This window comes from Colletotrichum lupini, chromosome 5 (assembly GCF_023278565.1).
Source record: "Colletotrichum lupini chromosome 5, complete sequence".
In the NCBI taxonomy this organism is placed as follows: Eukaryota; Fungi; Ascomycota; class Sordariomycetes; order Glomerellales; family Glomerellaceae; genus Colletotrichum; species Colletotrichum lupini.
Window position 1 is genome coordinate 3,341,036 of NC_064678.1, and position 19,078 is coordinate 3,360,113.

The following is a 19,078-nucleotide window of genomic DNA, read 5'->3' on the forward strand; positions in this document are numbered from 1 at the left end:
AAAAAAAGCTATTTAGAAATTATAGAGAGTACGAGGCTTAAGAAGTTAAAAATATATAAAATAATAAACATCGGTAATTAGTAAAGATCCCGAGACTAATTACTATATTTCTTTTTAGTAATATAAACGTTTATTATTATTATTAAAAAAAAGAACTACTAAAACCTACTTTTTTGTACTAAATAAAAAGGAGGATCTTAGTAAGTATGATAACTAACGATTTAAAAAGGTAATAATAATTACTAAAAATAATAAAAATAAGAGTAGTAACGAGATAATAAAAAAAAGCGGGAATCTTTTAAACCTTAATAAATTCGTTAAGTAATAAAAGTACGGATTTATTATAATTAGTGCGCAGATTAAATATATTTTTATTAAAATTAAATATATTAATAATTATTAATATAAGTATAAGCTAGAGCATAACCTTTAATAAATTAAAATAAAAAAGAAAAAGATAGAACTTAATCCTAAATAGAATCCTAATCCTTTATAAATAAGTAAATATTAACTTAAATTATTAAGAAACGTAGATATATAGAATTATAAATTAGCCTAACGGTAAGTAAATTAACGTAGTATTAATTTATTTAACTAAGGTTTATAAAAAAAAGGGCTATAGGGGTAACCCTTATTTTATAAAATTATAAACGACCTAAGCTATTAACTAGATAAATAGTTCGTAAGTATAAGTTTAGGAATCGTAAAAGTAGTTAATAAATTCCTTTATAAATAAGGGATTTAATATATAAGTATTATAAATTAATATACGGGCGTCGCTCTTATACGGGCGTCGCTATTCTACTTTTTAATTAGTTTAAAAAAATAGTACCTTCCTATAAAAGCGGTAAGAGTAACTATATTAATATAGCTATTCTTATTATCCTCTCTAACCTAAACTTTAATTTAAGATTTTTAAAAATAAGAATATTACTATAACTTACGTATTTATTTAGAACCGCTATATTACTTATTTAAGATTTATAAATTTTAAATTAATTAATAATATAAGCTTTTATAAATCTTAAATAAATAAGGCTTTTTTTTATTATATACTTAAGATATATAAAGAATAAATTATAGTAACGTTTACTTAACTACTTTTTTAACGTAATTATAATAATTTATTATTACTATAAACTATTTCTTATTAGCTCCGTTTTTTTTAAATACTAAGCTATATTAGCCGTTTATTTATATAATTCCCCGTTATCCTCCCCCTATTAAGAACGCTAAATTAGCTCCTTATTTATTATTAAAATAAGCTCAATATTTAGTTTTAACTTAACTAATTTATTTTTTTTATAAGCTTAGTTAGTATTAACTTATTTTTATTTTTAAATAAGTAGCCTCGTTTTTTATTACTTATACTTTAGTTATTATAAATAATACGGGCTTAACTAGCTAACCGGCCTTTTTTAAATAAAGCTAGTTATAATAAAATAGGCTATATTATATTCTTTAGCTTACCGTAGAGGGATATAATAATCTTAAGATTTAAAATTTAATAATATAAATTTAAAAAAGACGTTTTTTAAAAACGCTACTAAAAATATACTTCTTACTTATTAAAAATAGCTAAATTTAATATTTTAAAATAGATTTTATAATAGTATAAGATATTTAGCTTAATTAAAATAGTATAATTTAAATTATAAAATCCGAGGGGGTCTAGGAATAGCCTCTTATTAAATAGTATTACTTTTTTTATAAACTAGCCTTATATCCTAATTAAAATAAGATATTTTAAAAAACATATTATTTAAAGTTTACTTAGGTACTTAAAATAAATACTTATATACTCCTAGCTTATAAGTACCTCGTCCTCTATATAAGCTTAATAAAATCGTAGCTCCTAATTACTAATTATATCTTATATAATATTAATAAGCTAATATAAGTAACTAAAACTATTCAAAAAATAACACTTAATATTATTATTACTTAACTTAGTACTAAAAATAACGCGAGTACTAAAGTTTTAATATTTTTAAATAAAATAATAGGCCTATTATATTTTTAAAAATAAGTATATTATATAAAAGTATTAAAGAATTAAGCGTTAGTTATTAAACTTTTTATAAAGCTTAGTCTAGGCTTTTTTAAAAATATACTTAGTCTTAGTAAAAATAATAAGCTTTTATATCGTAAGGACCCTATAATATATATAAAGGGGGGGCTTATTAATAAGTATATTAATATAGGCTTTATTTCTATTACTTAGTATAGCTATTACTTATATTAATAACTAATATCCCTCGTTATTAAACTTATTACTATTATTATTTTAACTACGGTCCTTAACCTACTTCTACTTAGCCCTAAGTATAATATTAAAGTTAATATAATAAATATAAAGTTATTACTAAACGTCCGGGAACTACTTATTTAGTATAGCCTTTATTTACTTATCGTAATTTATAATAATAATAATAAGGTAACGGACTAAGTATTAATTTATAAATTAGTAAATATTTACTAAAAAAAACTAAAAACCCTCTAGTTTTTTATTATTAATAAGGCCGAACGCGGTATTATAAAGAGATTTAAAATAGGTTTACTTAGTAGCTTAAAAAAGAGGGAGCTTAAAGCGATTAGTATTATAAATATTATTAAAACTAATTACCTTAGGGAATCGCTTTTATATTTAAAAATAATAAAAAAAGGTTTAAATAAGGCTAATAAAGCAGTTTAGCTCGTTATTTACTTATTTTACTATATATAAAATATCTCGCTTATTAAATAGTTTAATTAATACTATAATTAGCGAGTATTTAGCTAATTTCTCTTAGTTTATACGAGCCCTTATATTATAAATATCTTACTAAGTAAATAAGGACTTTAAGAACTATTTTTAAATAATAATATATATATCCTAAGCCTAAATCCTAACTCGTCGGTTTATAATTTTAATAATATCCTTAACTATTTTAATAAGCTTATAATATAAAAAGTACGTAGAGGCTTTAAAACTAGGGCTATAATTATACTATTTATACTAGGGGTCTAGATAATAACGTAATAACTACTTATCCTCTTCTTAAGCCTTAGTAATAACTTATTATTTATAACCGTATTTTTAAAACTTATATTATTAAATATTAGTACTTTTTATAAACCTAAGCTCGCTAAACTAATTATATTAAAAAGTATATTAAATAATTTAGCCTCGAGCTTTATATTTATTTTATTTTATAATACTAAATTTATTAGCTTTTATAAAGTTATTAACTTAGTTAAAAAGGGTATTATAAGTTTACTTTAAATCGCTAAGAATCGGTAAGTTTAGGATTTAGGTTATAAAAAAAGAAGAGGATCGATTATTTAGAATATAATAAGAGGTTATAATTTAAAAAGACGCTTTACTTTAAATAAAAAATAGTTATAAAAATAAATAAAATAATAAGTTAACTTAAGGAACCTATATTTATTATTATTAACGGATGTATTTTTATTATCGGAGTAGTATTATTATTAATTATTAATTAGTCCTAATAACTTATTTAATAAGCTAAAGAGTATTATTAAACTACTTTATTATAAAATAAAAAGGTTATTAAGACTATTTATTAAAAGGAGAGGGGTTATATTTTAAAACAATTATAAAAGAGTAGTCCGCTAGGTTTTCGTTATTTCTTTAGGGAAATAGTAAATAAAATATAATATAAACTTTATATTAAAATAATCGTTTTTAAAAAGTTACGTATTTTATAATATACTAATTAAGAGCTTAGTAATAAGGTCGTACTACTTTTTAGGATTACTAATTTTATAAAATTAGTTAATACTAAGGTAGCTACTTTTTAAAGAGGGAGATAATAGTAATTAACTAAATAATAATAAGAGGTTATAATTAATTAATAATCGTTTTTATAAAAAAAGAAGTCTCTTAATAAGAGTATTATTTTAAAATTGGTTTTAGGGAACGTCTCTAACTCTAATTATAAAAGCTATTATAAGTAAATATTATAAATTAAACTTCGAGGCTTGATAATATAACCTAAATATAAAAAGAGTAAAAGAATAAAGGCTTAGGATATTTTATAGGTATTTAATAAAATTTAACTATATTAATAATTTTTTTTAAACTAATTAAAAAGTAGAATAGTAACGCCCGTATAAGAGCGACGCCCGTATATTAATTTACGACGCCCGTATATTAATTCCTATAAGTAAAAAGTATTACTAACGTAATTATAATTATAAAAACTATATAAGATCCTAGTAGCGACGATTATAAAAAAGGAATTTATATTATAGAACTAAGTATAAGTTAATAGGGCGTATAATCGCTTTAATAAATTTAAAAAAAGGGTAAACGACGCAGATTTCTTTTTTATAATTACTAACGGTAATTTATTATTATAAAAAGATATATAAAAATAAAATATAATACTAAAAATACGATAATTAATAATTCTGCCTATTTTAATCTATAGCTCGTTACTAATACTAATACGAAATTCGGTACTGATTAGTTAATATATATAAAAAACGACCTAAAATTACTAATAGTACGTAGCGACGTAGGGATTATATATAAATACTAAAATATAGTAATAAATACGAAGTAATTTATAGATTTTAAAAAGATCTTCTTAAAAAGGAAATTATACTTTAGGGGGAAGTATAAGGCTTTATAAAAAACTTTAATAACTTTTTATAATTATTATAAAAAGGTCGGGATTAAGGAATACTAATACTATTTAGTAATTAATATTATATTTATAAGTAAAGCTTTTAATTACTATTATAAAGCGGTACGTAATTTTAATTAAAATAACGTTTTTAGTATTATTAACGTAATCCGAAGCTATTTTAAAACTTATAATAAGAACCTAGAGCTTTTATTTAAGTTACGAGCGATTTTTTTATATTTATAGCTAGGATAATAGAGGGTAAATCGTAAATAAAAGTATTTAAAGAGCTTATCGATCGAATTAATAAATTAATAAAAACCTAACTAAATAAGAGGATAAATAAGCGAAAAGTTAAATATTTTTATATTATAATTTAGCATATACTAGAGGTAAAAATAACCTTATACTAAGTACTTAAAAACTATAAAACGCTCGATTTAAAGCTAAGATCTAGTTTTAATATTAAAATAAAAATACTATACTAAACCTATTTCTAAGTATATAATAGCCCTTATTAATAATATTAAGTTAATTAAATATATAATAAAAAAAGAAAAGAGGCTAAATACGGTAATTATTAATAAGGAGGCCTAGATTTATTAAATAAGCCGAGATTTAACTCGTAAATAGGGTAATAAAAAAAGCAATATTATATTTATAAAAAGGATAAATATTAGTTAAGTAATTATTTTAAAAAAAGAGCGTACTAAATTATATGAATAGTATAAAAAGTTAAGGGTAATAAATAGTAAAACTAGCCCTTATTAGTTTAATTAATTCCTTATTATATATAAAAGTAAATCCGGGGGTATAGAACTTAGTAATAGTAATTAAAGTAGCGGCCTAAAATATCTATTCTTTATAAAAAGTTCGGAAAATAAAAAAGATCTTACCCCTTATATTAATAAATTAAATTATAATAAAATTAATAATATTAATTACTTTTTTTTTAGCCTGTTAGTTTTTAAAGGATATACGAAACTAAATAAATAGAGGGTAATAAAAGCTCTTAATAAGTAAGCTTTTATTTATAAATAGTAAGGGAAGGCCCCTTAAATAACGTATATAAAAGTAGTTAGAAGGGCGAATTTAATAAGGCTAAAGCCTATTCTCTTAATATTAAAAAAAGAACGTTACTTTTTTTAATATTTAAAAAAAAAGAATATAATACTGAGTAAATCTAGGGGTAGCTAAAGGGGTCCTTTTTATACTACTTAAATCGCTCGAATACTAAGCTTATATACGTATTCTATATAAATAAAAAGTACGGCCTAAATAATTTCTATAAGATTATCCTAAATACTAAAGTATTATAATAATTAATAAGAAGAAAAGGGTAATTCTAAGTATTATAAAAGATCGTATTAAGAATATTTAATATATTAATAACGGGTATTATAAAATTTAGCTTCGGCTTAAATAAAGGAATCGTTATTCTAAGTATAATAAAAATAAAGACGTATTTTAAAATAATAACTTTCTATATTTTACTTATTAATACCCCATTTTTCTTATATTTAAAAAATATATATTAATTAGGTATTATATTTAATAATATGAGGAATAAAATCTTTAGTAATAAGTATTTTAAAATAGTTAAATAATAATAGGGGTATATATTTATAAGGCTTATTAATAATATAAAGTCGATTAATTACTTAATAAAAAGTAAGCTTAGATAACTATATTAAAAATTTAGGTACTTATTAATTACGAGGCTATATAACTTCTTAAAGTAATTAGGTAATAATAATATTAAAATAGGAGCGCTAGAGTAGTTAATAAAAGTATATTACTAATACTAAATAAATACGCAAAGCTTACGTAAATTTAAGTTTAAATTACGTAATAAGCTTAACTTTAATTAAGAAATCATCGTCAATATCTTCTATTTAAATAGTTAGCTAGTCCTATATATAATTAACGTAGTTATATCTTTTTAAATAGAGTAATTCCTCTAGGATCTATAAATAAAAATAGTATAAGTAGCCCTATAAAAAAACTAGATTAATATATACTAAAGATTATTAAATAGTATTAGAACTAACGCTAATACTAGTTTTAAGTTAATAAAATTTAGGGAAAATACGACGGCTTATAGTATATAGCTAAAAGTCGTATTTATTAAAGCGTACTATAGTATTAAAAAAATAAAAAGGGTATACTAGTAGCTAAAAAGGGCATTTAAAATTATTAAAAAAGAAAATCCTAATTTTATTAATAATAAATACCTTTAGATAGTACTTAAATATTATAATAATATTATAAGGCCTAACGGGCTTATATTAATACTATTAGTATTTAGAGTATATTTAAGAACGACCTTAGCCTCGCTACCGTCGCTAAATATAAACTAACGAGCCTAAGTAATTAAAAAAATAATATAAGTACTATATAAAATAAGTATAAAAAAGTAAGTTAATAAAGTAATTACTATATATAATAGGCCCGATATAGGGGTTAATTTAAATATATTATTAAATTCGGATATATAAGTTTAATATAAAACTACTTAATAATAAGCTAAGCTATATAAATTAACCTTTATTAACGAGCGCTCTTATATAGTTATAAAGGATCGTAACTAGCCCCTCGAAATATTAATTATAATAATTAAACTATATTATAATAATCTTAGCGAGGTAATTTCTAAATTATAAAAAGAAAAAGCTAAGGGAAATTATATAACCCGTAGTAAAGGCTTAGAAAACTATCTTTAATAAAATCGTCGTAGTAATACTAATAAAAAAAAAAAAAAAGAAATTACTAAAAAAGTATTAATATTATTAATAAGACGTTATAAAAAACCACGATAGTAAGCCCTAATATAGTAATTTATTACTAATAACGAGGTAATTAATACCTTTTATATAATAATAAAAAAAGCCGATTTTAAGTTAGTAATTAAACTACGTAAAAAAGGCATAATTATAATTATTAAAAAGCCGTATAAGGGATTAGATCTTATTAAAGTAAATACTCTTTATAATTAAGGGGTTTATTAATTTATCCTTTATAACTTAAAAAAGTATATAAACCTTTATATATTTAAATTATAAATAGTTTATAAAAAAAAAAGAATACCCTAGCTATATAAAAAGTCTAGGTATATAATTTAGGAGTATAGTAACGTTAAAAAAGTAACGCTACTTATATAATTACCTATTATATAGCGCTATAACTAACGGTTAATAATAATATTAATAATATCGTTATAGAAAAAGGGATACGAAACTTAAAGCCATAATATTACCTAAGCCTATACTTAATTAGCTATAGGGCTTATAAAGAAAATCTTAGCTTATTTACTAAAAAGAAATAGCTAGTAAGTACTTAAAAAGTACGATTATTAAAATACTTAAATTACTATATAGGCTTATAAAATCGGGTACTTATTAATAAGCTATTTATTATAACTTTTATATTAATTAGTTATTAATAATTATATTTACGTACGACTTATATTTATCAATTTCTAAGTATAAAAGTAACTAATTTAAAATTATTAAAATATAGACTAACGATATATTAGGCCTATTTAATATTAACTTTATAAAAAAAGAGGATAAGGAGCTTTAAAAAGCGGGCTTTATAATAAAACTAAAAGAGGTCCTTATAATAAATACCCCCCTAGTATTTAATAGTAGGATTCTTATTATTAAAAAAAAACTATTATTTTTTAATAAAAAGGGTAGGGTAAGAAAATTAACCTTATTAATTTAAACGTAATTAATATGAAAAAATGATATAAAATTAAGCTCGTACGAGGGGTATATATTATAAGTATTTACTAGCCTAAGGCGATTTTTAATTATATTAGAGTAGTATAAACTATAGATCTAACTAAACGAGATATTAAAGTACTTAATAAGCGGCTTAAATAGTAATAAACAAATCTTAATCGAGGCTTCGTTTATTACCTAATTAATTTTATAATTAATAAGTTTTATATCTTTGTTAATAAGTTATCTATAAATAATAATAACCTTGTTTCGTAATTAAAATATATTATTATTTTAATTAATAAGAGTATAAATAAGAGCGAATTTAATATATATAATAATATAATTTATTACTCGTTAATTAAAAATAAGTAAATAATAAAAAATATACTAGCGTTAGAGGTTTATAGTATAATTAACGGCGTTAACCTCTCTTATATAATTTTAATAACGTTAAAAAAAATTACTAATTAACTTAGCTTTTTATTTATTTTAATAGTTATTTATATTAATTCTTATTTATTATATAAATATTTTATTAAATTAGGGATAAAAAAAAAGAAGCTTATAATTAATATTATAATCCTTAAGTAATTATATAAAAAACGTAAAATACTTAAGATCCGTTAAATTAATAATAATAATAACCTTACTAACGTTTTTATAAAAATAATACTTAATAAGAGGTTAAAGTAATTCGTAAATAATAAAAAAGTTAATATATAAATAAAAAAATAGGTTATATAAAAAGAATAAAAAAAAAAAGAGATAACTTAATAAATAGGCCCGAGGTCGAATTATATTTTTAATTATAATAATTAAATTAATAAAAAAAAAGAAAGTTAGTATTAAATTAGAAATCTAATTTAATTACGGTATATAAACGACTATATAGGGGCTAATTAGGGGCCTTATTTATAATTATTATAGCTAGCCTAACTTATAGTTAGAACCTCTTTTTTATACTTACTACGTAGATATTTATATAGTTTAATTAATCTCTTTATTAACTACGGTTCGAACTAACTACCCTATAATAGGGATACTAATAGTCTGGCTTATACGTTACTGCTCACTTCGGACTTAGGGAAGTCTTCAGTCTTGTCTCGAAGGGAAATCGTTCAGAACAAATACATTCTCTACAGGGATCATTACACCGCACTTGCCGCTGGAGGAAGCTCGAGATCAATGCACAGAACCCTGAGGGCGAGACCCCTCTTTTTGTGGCAGTATCAAAGAACTTTGTAGATCTGACAAGAGATCTTCTGGAATCTCATGGCGCAGAGGTATCCAAGTACACTCATGGGCAAACCCTTTTGTCCGTTGCTGTCCAAATGGGACACTACGACATAGTCCGATATTTTGTCTGTTGCCAATTAGGTCAATTTGATATCAACAAGCCGGACATGCATGGACCCACTCCATTGCTTTATGCAATCGCCAAAAATAACCAGGATATCATAAGCCTCTTACTCGACGTTGATGGAGTTGCATACAACCAAAGAGGCCCGGGCGGGAAAACACCCTTGTTATTGGCCGTAGGCTTGGGACAAGACTTCACTGTCAAGATTCTTCTCGAAAGAGACGAAGTGGAGGCAGACTCGAAGGACAACGAAGGCCGAACCCCGCTATCACATGCGGCCAGCAACGGAGATTTGAGTATACTTGGTCGTCTTCTCGAAACAGACAGAGTGGAAGTCGACTCGAGAGATGATGCTGGCAGAAGTCCGTTATCATACGCAGCCGGGAAGGGCGATTTGGAAATAGTCAGATGTCTTCTTCGAACAGGAAAGGTCGATGCAGATTCCCGAGACAGAGACGGCCGGACACCACTATTTTATGTAGCTATGGCTTCCAACAAAGAGGCCGTTCGCTACTTTCTTGAAACCAAGAGAGTCGACGTAAACACATTGGACGTCTTCCACCAATCGATCTTGCTTGGAATGTGGCCTTCCTACAGGCTCTGGGAAGGTCCGCAGTTTCGGACTGCGGAAACACATGCAGCGTTGATGGACACGACTGAACTGCTGATCGAACTTGGAGGGGCTGATCCAAATGTGCGCGACAATCGAGGGCGAACATTGTTGTGGAAGGCTCTTTTCCACGGCCATGTGGAACTGGCAGAATACCTCGTAAAGACCGGTAGAATTGATGGACCGTCGAATTTCAAGGACATTGCCGGCCGCACTCCGATGGATGCTTTCGCTAACGAACTAGACAATGAAGGGCTTGCAATGAAGTCCGCTCTCGTGGGAATTTGTGATGGACTGGAAAGATTGAGAGTGAAGAGCAACGACTGAGCTCAAGCTTCAGAAGAACAGGTAGCTGAGTTGTCGTTGTGAATGCTTCATACTTGATGAAGGCGGCACGTACTTATGCTGCGCAAAGAAGGATTGTGCTGGTAAGGAAGTTGGGGGTTTGAGGCCAAAAGGAGATGATCCAAGTCCCTGAACTCAACTGGCTAGTCAATTGATAGAGGCTATGGCAAGACCTGGCCGTTAGCCGTGAGTCAATATAGTCAGACAGCACAGCCAAGTTGAAGGTTAGCTGATTCCCTCCAGAGACCACCTTACGACAGGGTCTATACGCTGCCTCAGTACAGTACCTTAGTCGTGCCCCAGTAAGTAGTGGCTCAACACCCGTTCCTTCTTTTCCCACTATCCGGGAGGAACACAACTTGTTGGCAAACTACTAGCCGAGCGAAGGGGAGGGATAGGTTCAGTAATTTCTAAGGAAAAACGATAACAATGATTCAACACTAAATACTAAGGTAGCTAAGGAAAGTTATAAATGTAGATGACATCAAAACTCCACAATGCCTGACCCAATGATTTCCAATCTCCACTGTATCTCCTCCTCCTCTCAGCCTCAGCTGTAATCCCTCCAAGACCTTTCTCTCCAGGTTTCGCTGAATTGTTTCTCCCGGTGTTGTCCCTGCCAGTTCCCATAGCGTTCCTACACGAAATACAGATAAAACCTGTTACAACTCACTCATAACAACTAGTAATAGTAAGGAGATTGCAGAATTGTGGTTCTGATCGCCCTTGTGTCCCGTGTGACCACCATGTTCCTGTGTAAGTCCTTCCATCAAATCTTATCCCATGCCCTTGACTCATACAAGCACAATCCATATCCTCATAAAAGCGCCCCATTATATCTTTGACGATATCTCCGAAAAACACTAACAATCTAATAAAACACCACTCACTCGTCTTCATGTCTTCGTAGTATGATGATGCCCATAACTCTTTCTCCCGTCTCTCTTGTATCTCTCCAAATGTTGTTGCTCAGTCTCTAGTTACTCCAGTCGAATCCGACGCAAAGCTTGCTCTTCTTGCACACAGCCTTGGTGAGAGTCTGGATGCTACCACTGCTCAGCAACTCAAGGACCTGCATGTTGGCCTCGAACTCGCGAGTGATAAAGTTACGGATCTCGATGGCGACAAGCGAGTCAAGCGGGTAATGCGACAAGCTGCGGGTGACGTCGAGGTCTTCAATCTCCATCATCAGGACGGCGGCAATCTTCTCGACCAAACCGCGGCAGACAACCTCCATGGCCTCTGTCTCGCTGCGCGACGCCTTGAGGGCGGCGTTGAGTGAGACGGCACCGTTGGCACCGGCCTCGGCAGCGGCAAGCTCCTCGGCGGCCAGGCGGAGAGCCTTGAACTTGGCATCGGGAGTCCAGAAGGGCTGGATGCTGGGCGTGATACGCATACCAGTGATGACGTGGTGGTTGCAGACGGAAGTCTTGTTCGAAATGGATGCGCCGATGAGAGCAAGCACCTCGGCCTCGCAAATGCTGTCGGATCCCAAGTTCTTGGCGACCTCAGCAGCACGCTCGGCACTACCATCGGCCAGGTAACCGGCATCAGAGACAGCGGTCAAGTCGAGAGAGGTAGCGGGCAGACCAAGGGCAAGACGGTGCTGGACGAAGGCGTTGAGGAAGCAGTTGGCGGCGGCATAAGCGGCTTGACCACGGTTACCGACGGCTCCGGCAGCGGAAGAGATGGCAATGAAGAAGTCAAGCTCAGTCTGGCGCTCCTGGAGGGCATTGTGGAAGTTCCATGCACCCTGGACCTTGGACTCGGTGACCGAGGTGTAGTCGTTGTAGGTCATTTGCTCGAACAGAACATCCTAGACTAATGTTAGTACAAAGAAGGTGAGGTGAATAAGATGGGTAACATACACGAAGGACCATAGCACCGTGGATGACACCACGGACGGGAGGAAGACCCTTGAGGCCAGTGTTGAACAACTGCTCAACGCTAGACTTGTCGGCGACATTGCAAGGGCGAACGGTGATGTGAGCACCATCGTTAGCAGCCTCGTCGATGAGCTCCTTAACCTTGCCAGTGGCAGAACCACTGCGGGACAGGAGAACAAGGTTCCTGGCGCCGTGGGCGACCATCCACCTGGACATACTGCGGCCGAGACCACCAGTACCACCGATGAGGAGGTAGGTAGCATCATGCTTCAGAAGGGCCTTGGCAGCCTTGGAAGGAGTAGCCATGACGACATCCTCAGCATGAGGAACAACAACCAACTTGCCCGGGCCTTGGGTGGTTTGCAGCGTCTTGAAGGCTGTCTCCATGCAGGACACGGGGAAGACGGTGGCAGGGTCGATGGGTCGGAGCTGGTCGTCGGCAAGAAGCTTGGAGACATCAGCGACGAGTCTCTCCATAATCTTGGGCCTCTCGGCGGCAAGGCCGAAGATGTCGACACTGAGGAAGGAGGCGTTGCTGTCAGACTGCCCCATGTCGAGGCGGGTGGCGCGAGAGCCATCCTTTCTGCGAACATCAACGAGGCAACCGAAGCGGCTGAGGCAAGCCCAGCTCTCTCTCAGGGCATCGGCGCCGGGAAGGGTGTTGAGAACAACGTCAACACCCTCATCGTTGGTCGCGCGTCTAACGGCGGCTCTCCAGGTGGTGTTGCGGCTGTAGAAGATGTGGTCCTCAGGAACATTGTAGTGCTGCATGAGAAGCTTCTTCTTGGCGGCGGTGCTGACAGTGACGAAAATCTCAGCACCGATCATCTTTGCGAGGCAGACTGAAGCCTGGCCAATACCACCACCGGCAGAGTGAACCAGGATGCGCTGGCCCTCACGGAGGCGGGCTTGCTCGACCAAGCTGTAATAGGCAGTGCAGTAAGCCAAGGGAAGAGTTGAGGCATCCTCGAAGGACATGTTGGATGGCATGGCCATGACATTAGCAGCGGTGGTGCGAGTGCGGGTAGCATAGGCACCGTGGCTAATGGTGAGGGCGGCAATGCGGTCGCCGGCCTTGTGGGCCCTGACAGCAGAGCCGACTCTGGTGACGATACCGGAAGCCTCGACACCAAGAGCGTGCTTGTCAGCCTCAGGGATCTGGCCCTTGGCGATCATGACATCGCGAAGGTTCATGCCAACGGCCTTAACATCGAACTCAATCTCGTTCTCTCCAAGAGGCTGCGTGGCAACAATATCGTCAACGAAGTGCACCGTCTCAATGGCACCGGGAGTGGAGAACTCCATCTTGAGGCATCGTTTGTCCTTGCCGAAAGGCTGCATCTCAACAACGCTAGGGTTGGTCTCGCGGTGGACGAACTCGTTCATGTCCTCATCGTGAACAATGCGGGGAGTGGAGAGCTTGCCGGATCGCTCCATGAACTCAAGCTCGCTGGTGGACGAGGCACTAGCACCGAAAGCGAGCTTGAAGATCTCAAAGATGGCTGCAGCGGAATCGTCCTCGTCGAGCTGGTTATTGTCGTCCAGGTCAAGGGTGGCGAAGGGCAGGACAGTCTCAGAGCGAACGGTTCTGCTAAGACCGATGATCATGTTGGACTCAGGCGAGGTAGCCTTGTCGTATGCACCACGGACAACCCACAAACAGCCCTGGACACCGGCAAGCATGCCACGAACTTCGGCAAACTGCTCCTTGGTAGGGTTGGCAAGGAAAGGTTGCTCAATCTCAGTGAGGACGACGGTAAGCTTGCCCTCAGTATTGACTTCGTGCATGGTACCCATCTCAGGCAGTCTGGAGGTTGCACTGGCCAGAGCAATCGCGAGACCGTTGGCCAACATCTGCTGAGAGTTGGAGTCGCCGTGAATGATGGCGACGTCAACATCGGGCAAAGGAGCATCAACCTCGACACCGGAGGCACCGTTGATCTTGGTCTTGGACTTGCCAGACAGCGACTTCAGAGTTCCAATCTCCTCCCACTCAAGCTTGTAGCAAAGCTCGCGAGCAGGGTTGCTAGCCAGCTCAGTCTCTCCGTCAATGATGGGAGAAACGGTGAGTTCATCAATCTCAATGACCAAGTCGTTGGCTTCTGAGGTGGCGAAGACAGAGACCTTGGTAGAGCGGGCCTCGGCGGGGAAATCAGCCTTGCAGTATACCTTGAGGGCGCTGCCAACCTCCTTAGTAAGGGCGGTGATGTCGCGAGAGATGGACATGCGACCGATGGAAGAGGGGAGGTAGACCGTGTTGATGTCAGTGCGGCCGGCGCCAAGGATGGGCCAGTACATCTCAATGACAGACTCCAAGAAGGTAGGGTGGAGGACAGAGCTGGTCTGGTAGTGGTTGGGCATGTCGGCCGCAACATCGAAGGATGAAATGGTACCAGTGGAGTACTTGTTCGACGCCTTGCAGTCCTTGATGCACTGGAAGGATGGTCCGTAGCCGACACCAAGCTCAGTCAGGCGCTCGTACATGTCGTTCTCCGCAACGGCAACAGCCTCAGGGCCCTCGCTGGCCTTCATGGTAGCCTCAGCTCCGCGAAGAGCGGCGAGCTTTTGCTCCTTGCCATCGACCTCATTAGTCTCAGTGCCATGGAGAGCGATGAGACCAACACAGTGCTCTGTCCAGCCACTGCCGTGAGACCAAGAGCAAATGCGGAACTCCTTCCAGGTCTCGGATGCAGTCAGATTGGTCTCCTGGTGGGGGCGCAGGTTGATAGTCATCTCAACATCAGCATCCTGCAGAGCTAATGGCTTGACGACGGAGACGTCTCTCAGCTCGTACTTCTCGAATGAAATCTCCTTGCGCTGAGCCCACTGAGCGGAAGCCTCCAAAGCCATGCCGATGAAGGCAGAGATGGGGAAGATTGTCACCGACTGGATCGCGTGGTGGCGAAGCCATGGAAGGTCATCTAAGTGGACAATGTTTCTCCATGTCGGCTCGAGATCGCTGGAGTAGATGGCCTCGAGACCGATCAAGTCATTTCTGGGCGACTTGCGATACTTGTGCATCTGAGTCATGCGAGACTCTTGCCAGTACTTGTTCTGGTAGTTCCAGGCATAGCGGGGAAGATCAGTCAACAGTGACGGCTTCTTCTTCAGGTTGGGGAAGTTAACGTTGTCCATGTTGAGAATGGCACCCTTGGTGATCAGGTTGCAGGCCAAGTCCATCGCAGACTCAACGGCATCCTTCTTACGGACAAGGGGAGAGGCATAAGGCACCTTCATGGCAGCCTCTCCGACGTGCTTCAGGATCTGCTTGATGGGTCCCTGGAGAGCAGAGTGAGGACCCAATTCGATGATCATGTTAACGCCAGTCTTGTGCTCGCCGACGGGCTCCAGCATGGTCTCAAGAGCCTCAGAGAAGCGCACAGGGCAGGTAAGGTTGTTGACCCAGTAGTGAGCCTGGCACTCGAAGCCGTCGATCTGGTGTCCGTAGAGGGAAGAGTGGAAGCGGACATCGGTAGTCTGAGGATGGGGAAGCTCAGAGATGGACTCGCGGTATTCCTTGGCAACAAGGTTCATGTGGTGCGAGTGGTAAGCAGTCTCAACCTGCAGGCGTCTGTTGAACATCTGCTTGTCCTCAAGGTTCTTCTCGAGCTCGCCGAGAGCTGCGGAGTCACCGGAAATGGTCAAACTGGAGGGACTGTTGTAACAGGCAATTCTGACCTGCTGTTGCTTGAGAGCGTCGATCATGGGCTGGACTTCCTCCTTGGTTCCGCCAACGGCCATCATGGAGCCCTGAAGATCAGGGTTTCTCTGCTTCAGGATGGGGATGAGACGGCCTCTGTGGTAGGCAATGGCCATGGCGGCCTCGAAGCCAATGATACCGGCAGCGTATGCGGCGCCAATTTCACCAGAGGAGTGACCAGCAACAGCCGCGGGGCGAATGCCCCAGGTGCGGAGAAGGTCAGTCAATGCAAGCTGAACAGCACTGCAAGCCGGCTGGGAAATGTGAGCCTCGGAAACCTTGGAGGATTCTTGGTCTTTGCTGAGCTCCTCGACGAGGGACCACTCAGCACCCAACTTTCTCAGACACTCATCGGCTCTGTCAATGGCGGCAGTGTAAATGGGGTACTGGCCGTATAATTCGCGGCCCATGCCCCACCACTGAGCACCCTGACCAGTGAAGACGAAACCGATTCTCAAGGGCTCAGTCTCCTTGCCAGGAATGACCTTGCCGCTGTTGAGGGTCTCGATAAGCTCGAAAGAGTCAGTGGCGGGGATAGCAACCCTCCACGGAAGCATTGAGCGACGCGAACCAAGAGTGTATGCGATGTTGTCCATGAGATCGTTCTGGAAAATCTCTGGTCTCTGCTCGAGGTAGACAACGAGGTTCTTCATGACGGCACCGACAGAGTTCTTGTCGTTGGCAGACAAGACGTAGATCTTCTTGGTGCTCTTTGCCTTCTTGTTATCGGGAGGAGGAAGATTCTTGTTGTCCTTCTTGGGGGCGCCGGTGTGAGGTGCCTTCTCAAGAACAACGTGTGCGTTGGTGCCACCGAAACCGAAGTTGTTGACACTGATGTACTTCTTGTTCTTGGGGAAGGGCCTTTGAGTGGCAGGGACCTTCATGTTCCACTCCTTCCACGGAATCTTCTCGTTGGGCTTCTTGAAGTCGTGGTTGGGAAGGAGGAAACCTCTCTCCAGCATCATGGTTGCCTTGATGACACCAGCGATACCAGACGCCGCTTCCAAGTGACCAATGTTCGACTTGACTGAGCCGATGAACAAGGGATCCTTCGTTGACCTGTTCTGGCCAATGACATTGTGGATCGCGGTGGCCTCAATCGGGTCACCGACCTTGGTACCAGTGCCGTGGGCCTCAACATAACCGCAGTCATTGGGGTCAAGACCTGCGTTTCTGTAGATCTGCCTCATGAGCTTCTCTGTGAAGATTGTTAGTAAATGGTTTCATGAAAAACTGGATGCAATGTTGCATACCCTGTGCTGCGCCACTAGGCATAGTAATACCAGGCGTTTTGCCATCCTGGTTGATGCCAGTGCCTCTGATGACCGCACGAATTGAGTCGTTGTCTCTGATGGCCTGGTCGAGGGGCTTAAGGATAATCATGCCACAACCTTCGCCACGGCCGAAACCGGTACCGCGCTGGTCAAAGGCAATAGATCGGCCAGAGTCCGCCAGCAATCTGCAGTCATTGTGTCAGTAACGGAGAGACAGTGTGACGAAAAGCATTCAAGCGTGCAGCGCATGCCTACCTGCAAGACGAGAAGGAAATCCAAAACTCGGGCAGCATGTTCAGATGACAACCACCAACAATCGCTGAGGTTGACTCGCCAGCACGCAAACTCTGGCACGCCAAGTGGAGGGCGACCAAACTTGCTGAGCAAGCTGTGTCTGCTGTGAAACTCGGTCCCCTGAGATCGAAGAAATGTGAGAGTCTGTTGGACTGCATCGCATGGGCACATCCTAAACCGTATATTAGCGCAATTAAACGTCTGGGGTACAGGGGTTACCCTCATACCTGTGGCTTGATGCATGGGGATCGTGTCACTGTCCCTGAACAAGTGACTCTCGTACTCGGCGAAGCTGCCGCCGACAAAGACACCGACGTCTTTTCCAACAATCGTGTGCTTGGGGATACCAGCGTTCTCAAGGGCCTCGAATGTGCACTCGAGCAGAAGACGCTGCTGGGGGTCCATGGAGATGGCCTCCTTCTCCGTCAAACCGAAGAAAGGAGCATCGAACGACGCCAGGTCGACGTCCAAGAAGTTACCACCCTCTGCGTGGTAAGCTCCAGTCTTGCCCGGGTTCGGGTGGTAAAATGCCTCGTGGTTGAAGCGCTCCTTGGGCACGGGAGTAAAGCCGGTTCTGGCGCGGGAGCACAGCTCCCAGAACTCGGCGGGGCTGGAGACGCTGCCGGGCATACGGCAGGCCATACCGACGATGGCGATGGGCATCTGCTTCAGGCCAGCGTCGCTGCCGCCGACGGGGTTGGTGTAACCCTGGCTCGTCGCATGAGCACTGGCACTGCCGTTGGAGTGGCCATTGGAGTGACCATTTGTTGATTGTCCGTGGATGTTGAGGCCGACACCGTCTAGGGGCCCCACGGACAGGCTAGTGAAGCCATCGGATGTGGTATCGGAGTGATCGATCGGGGTCATCATGACAGGACTTGCCGATGGCGATGTCCCCGATGAGGAGTAGGACAGCACGCCGGGCGCCATGATGAAGGGTGGAAGAGGGGGATTGGCGGAAGCCGCTTGTATGTGTCGAATCTATCCGGCAAGCATTCGTCGAAAGCAACGAAGAAAGTGACAGCGAAGGTTCCGGCGCTCTAGGCGTTCCTTACAATGATCAAAAGAAGAAGGGAAGAATGCGGATGAGGAGGAGGAAGAAACGAAAGGCGGACTGCGTATGCTCTAGATAGAAAACTTGGGGCTTGGAAGAGGGCAGGCCGGATTGATATGGGAGTACGTACCAAGCCTCGTTGAGATGAGTGAGTGTGACGAAACTTCTTTCCTGGTCCTGATTGGGATTC

General features: G+C 37.7%; 2 protein-coding genes across 2 annotated transcripts in view; one reads left to right on the plus strand and one right to left on the minus strand.

Annotated features, from left to right (window-relative positions):
- CLUP02_10384 (uncharacterized protein) overlaps positions 1-11,057 on the plus strand; it is a gene marked incomplete at both ends in the record, with an annotated part of 33,596 nt that extends 22,539 nt beyond the window's left edge. The window contains 5 exons of the mRNA XM_049289360.1: positions 4,516-4,526; positions 9,450-10,621; positions 10,693-10,763; positions 10,828-10,866; positions 10,941-11,057. Of these exons, the coding sequence (XP_049146505.1) occupies positions 4,516-4,526; positions 9,450-10,621; positions 10,693-10,763; positions 10,828-10,866; positions 10,941-11,057 (1,410 nt within the window). The remainder of the gene's footprint in view (positions 1-4,515; positions 4,527-9,449; positions 10,622-10,692; positions 10,764-10,827; positions 10,867-10,940) is intronic.
- Positions 11,058-11,656: 599 nt separating this feature from the next.
- Positions 11,657-18,764, minus strand: CLUP02_10385 (beta-ketoacyl synthase domain-containing protein; the record flags this gene model as incomplete). Its single annotated transcript, XM_049289361.1, has 5 exons — positions 11,657-12,496; positions 12,549-17,464; positions 17,520-17,725; positions 17,796-18,006; positions 18,062-18,764. The coding sequence occupies 5 exons, from the start codon at positions 18,762-18,764 to the stop codon at positions 11,657-11,659; spliced, it is 6,876 nt and encodes a 2,291-aa protein (XP_049146506.1).
- Between the last annotated feature and the right edge of the window lie 314 nt (positions 18,765-19,078).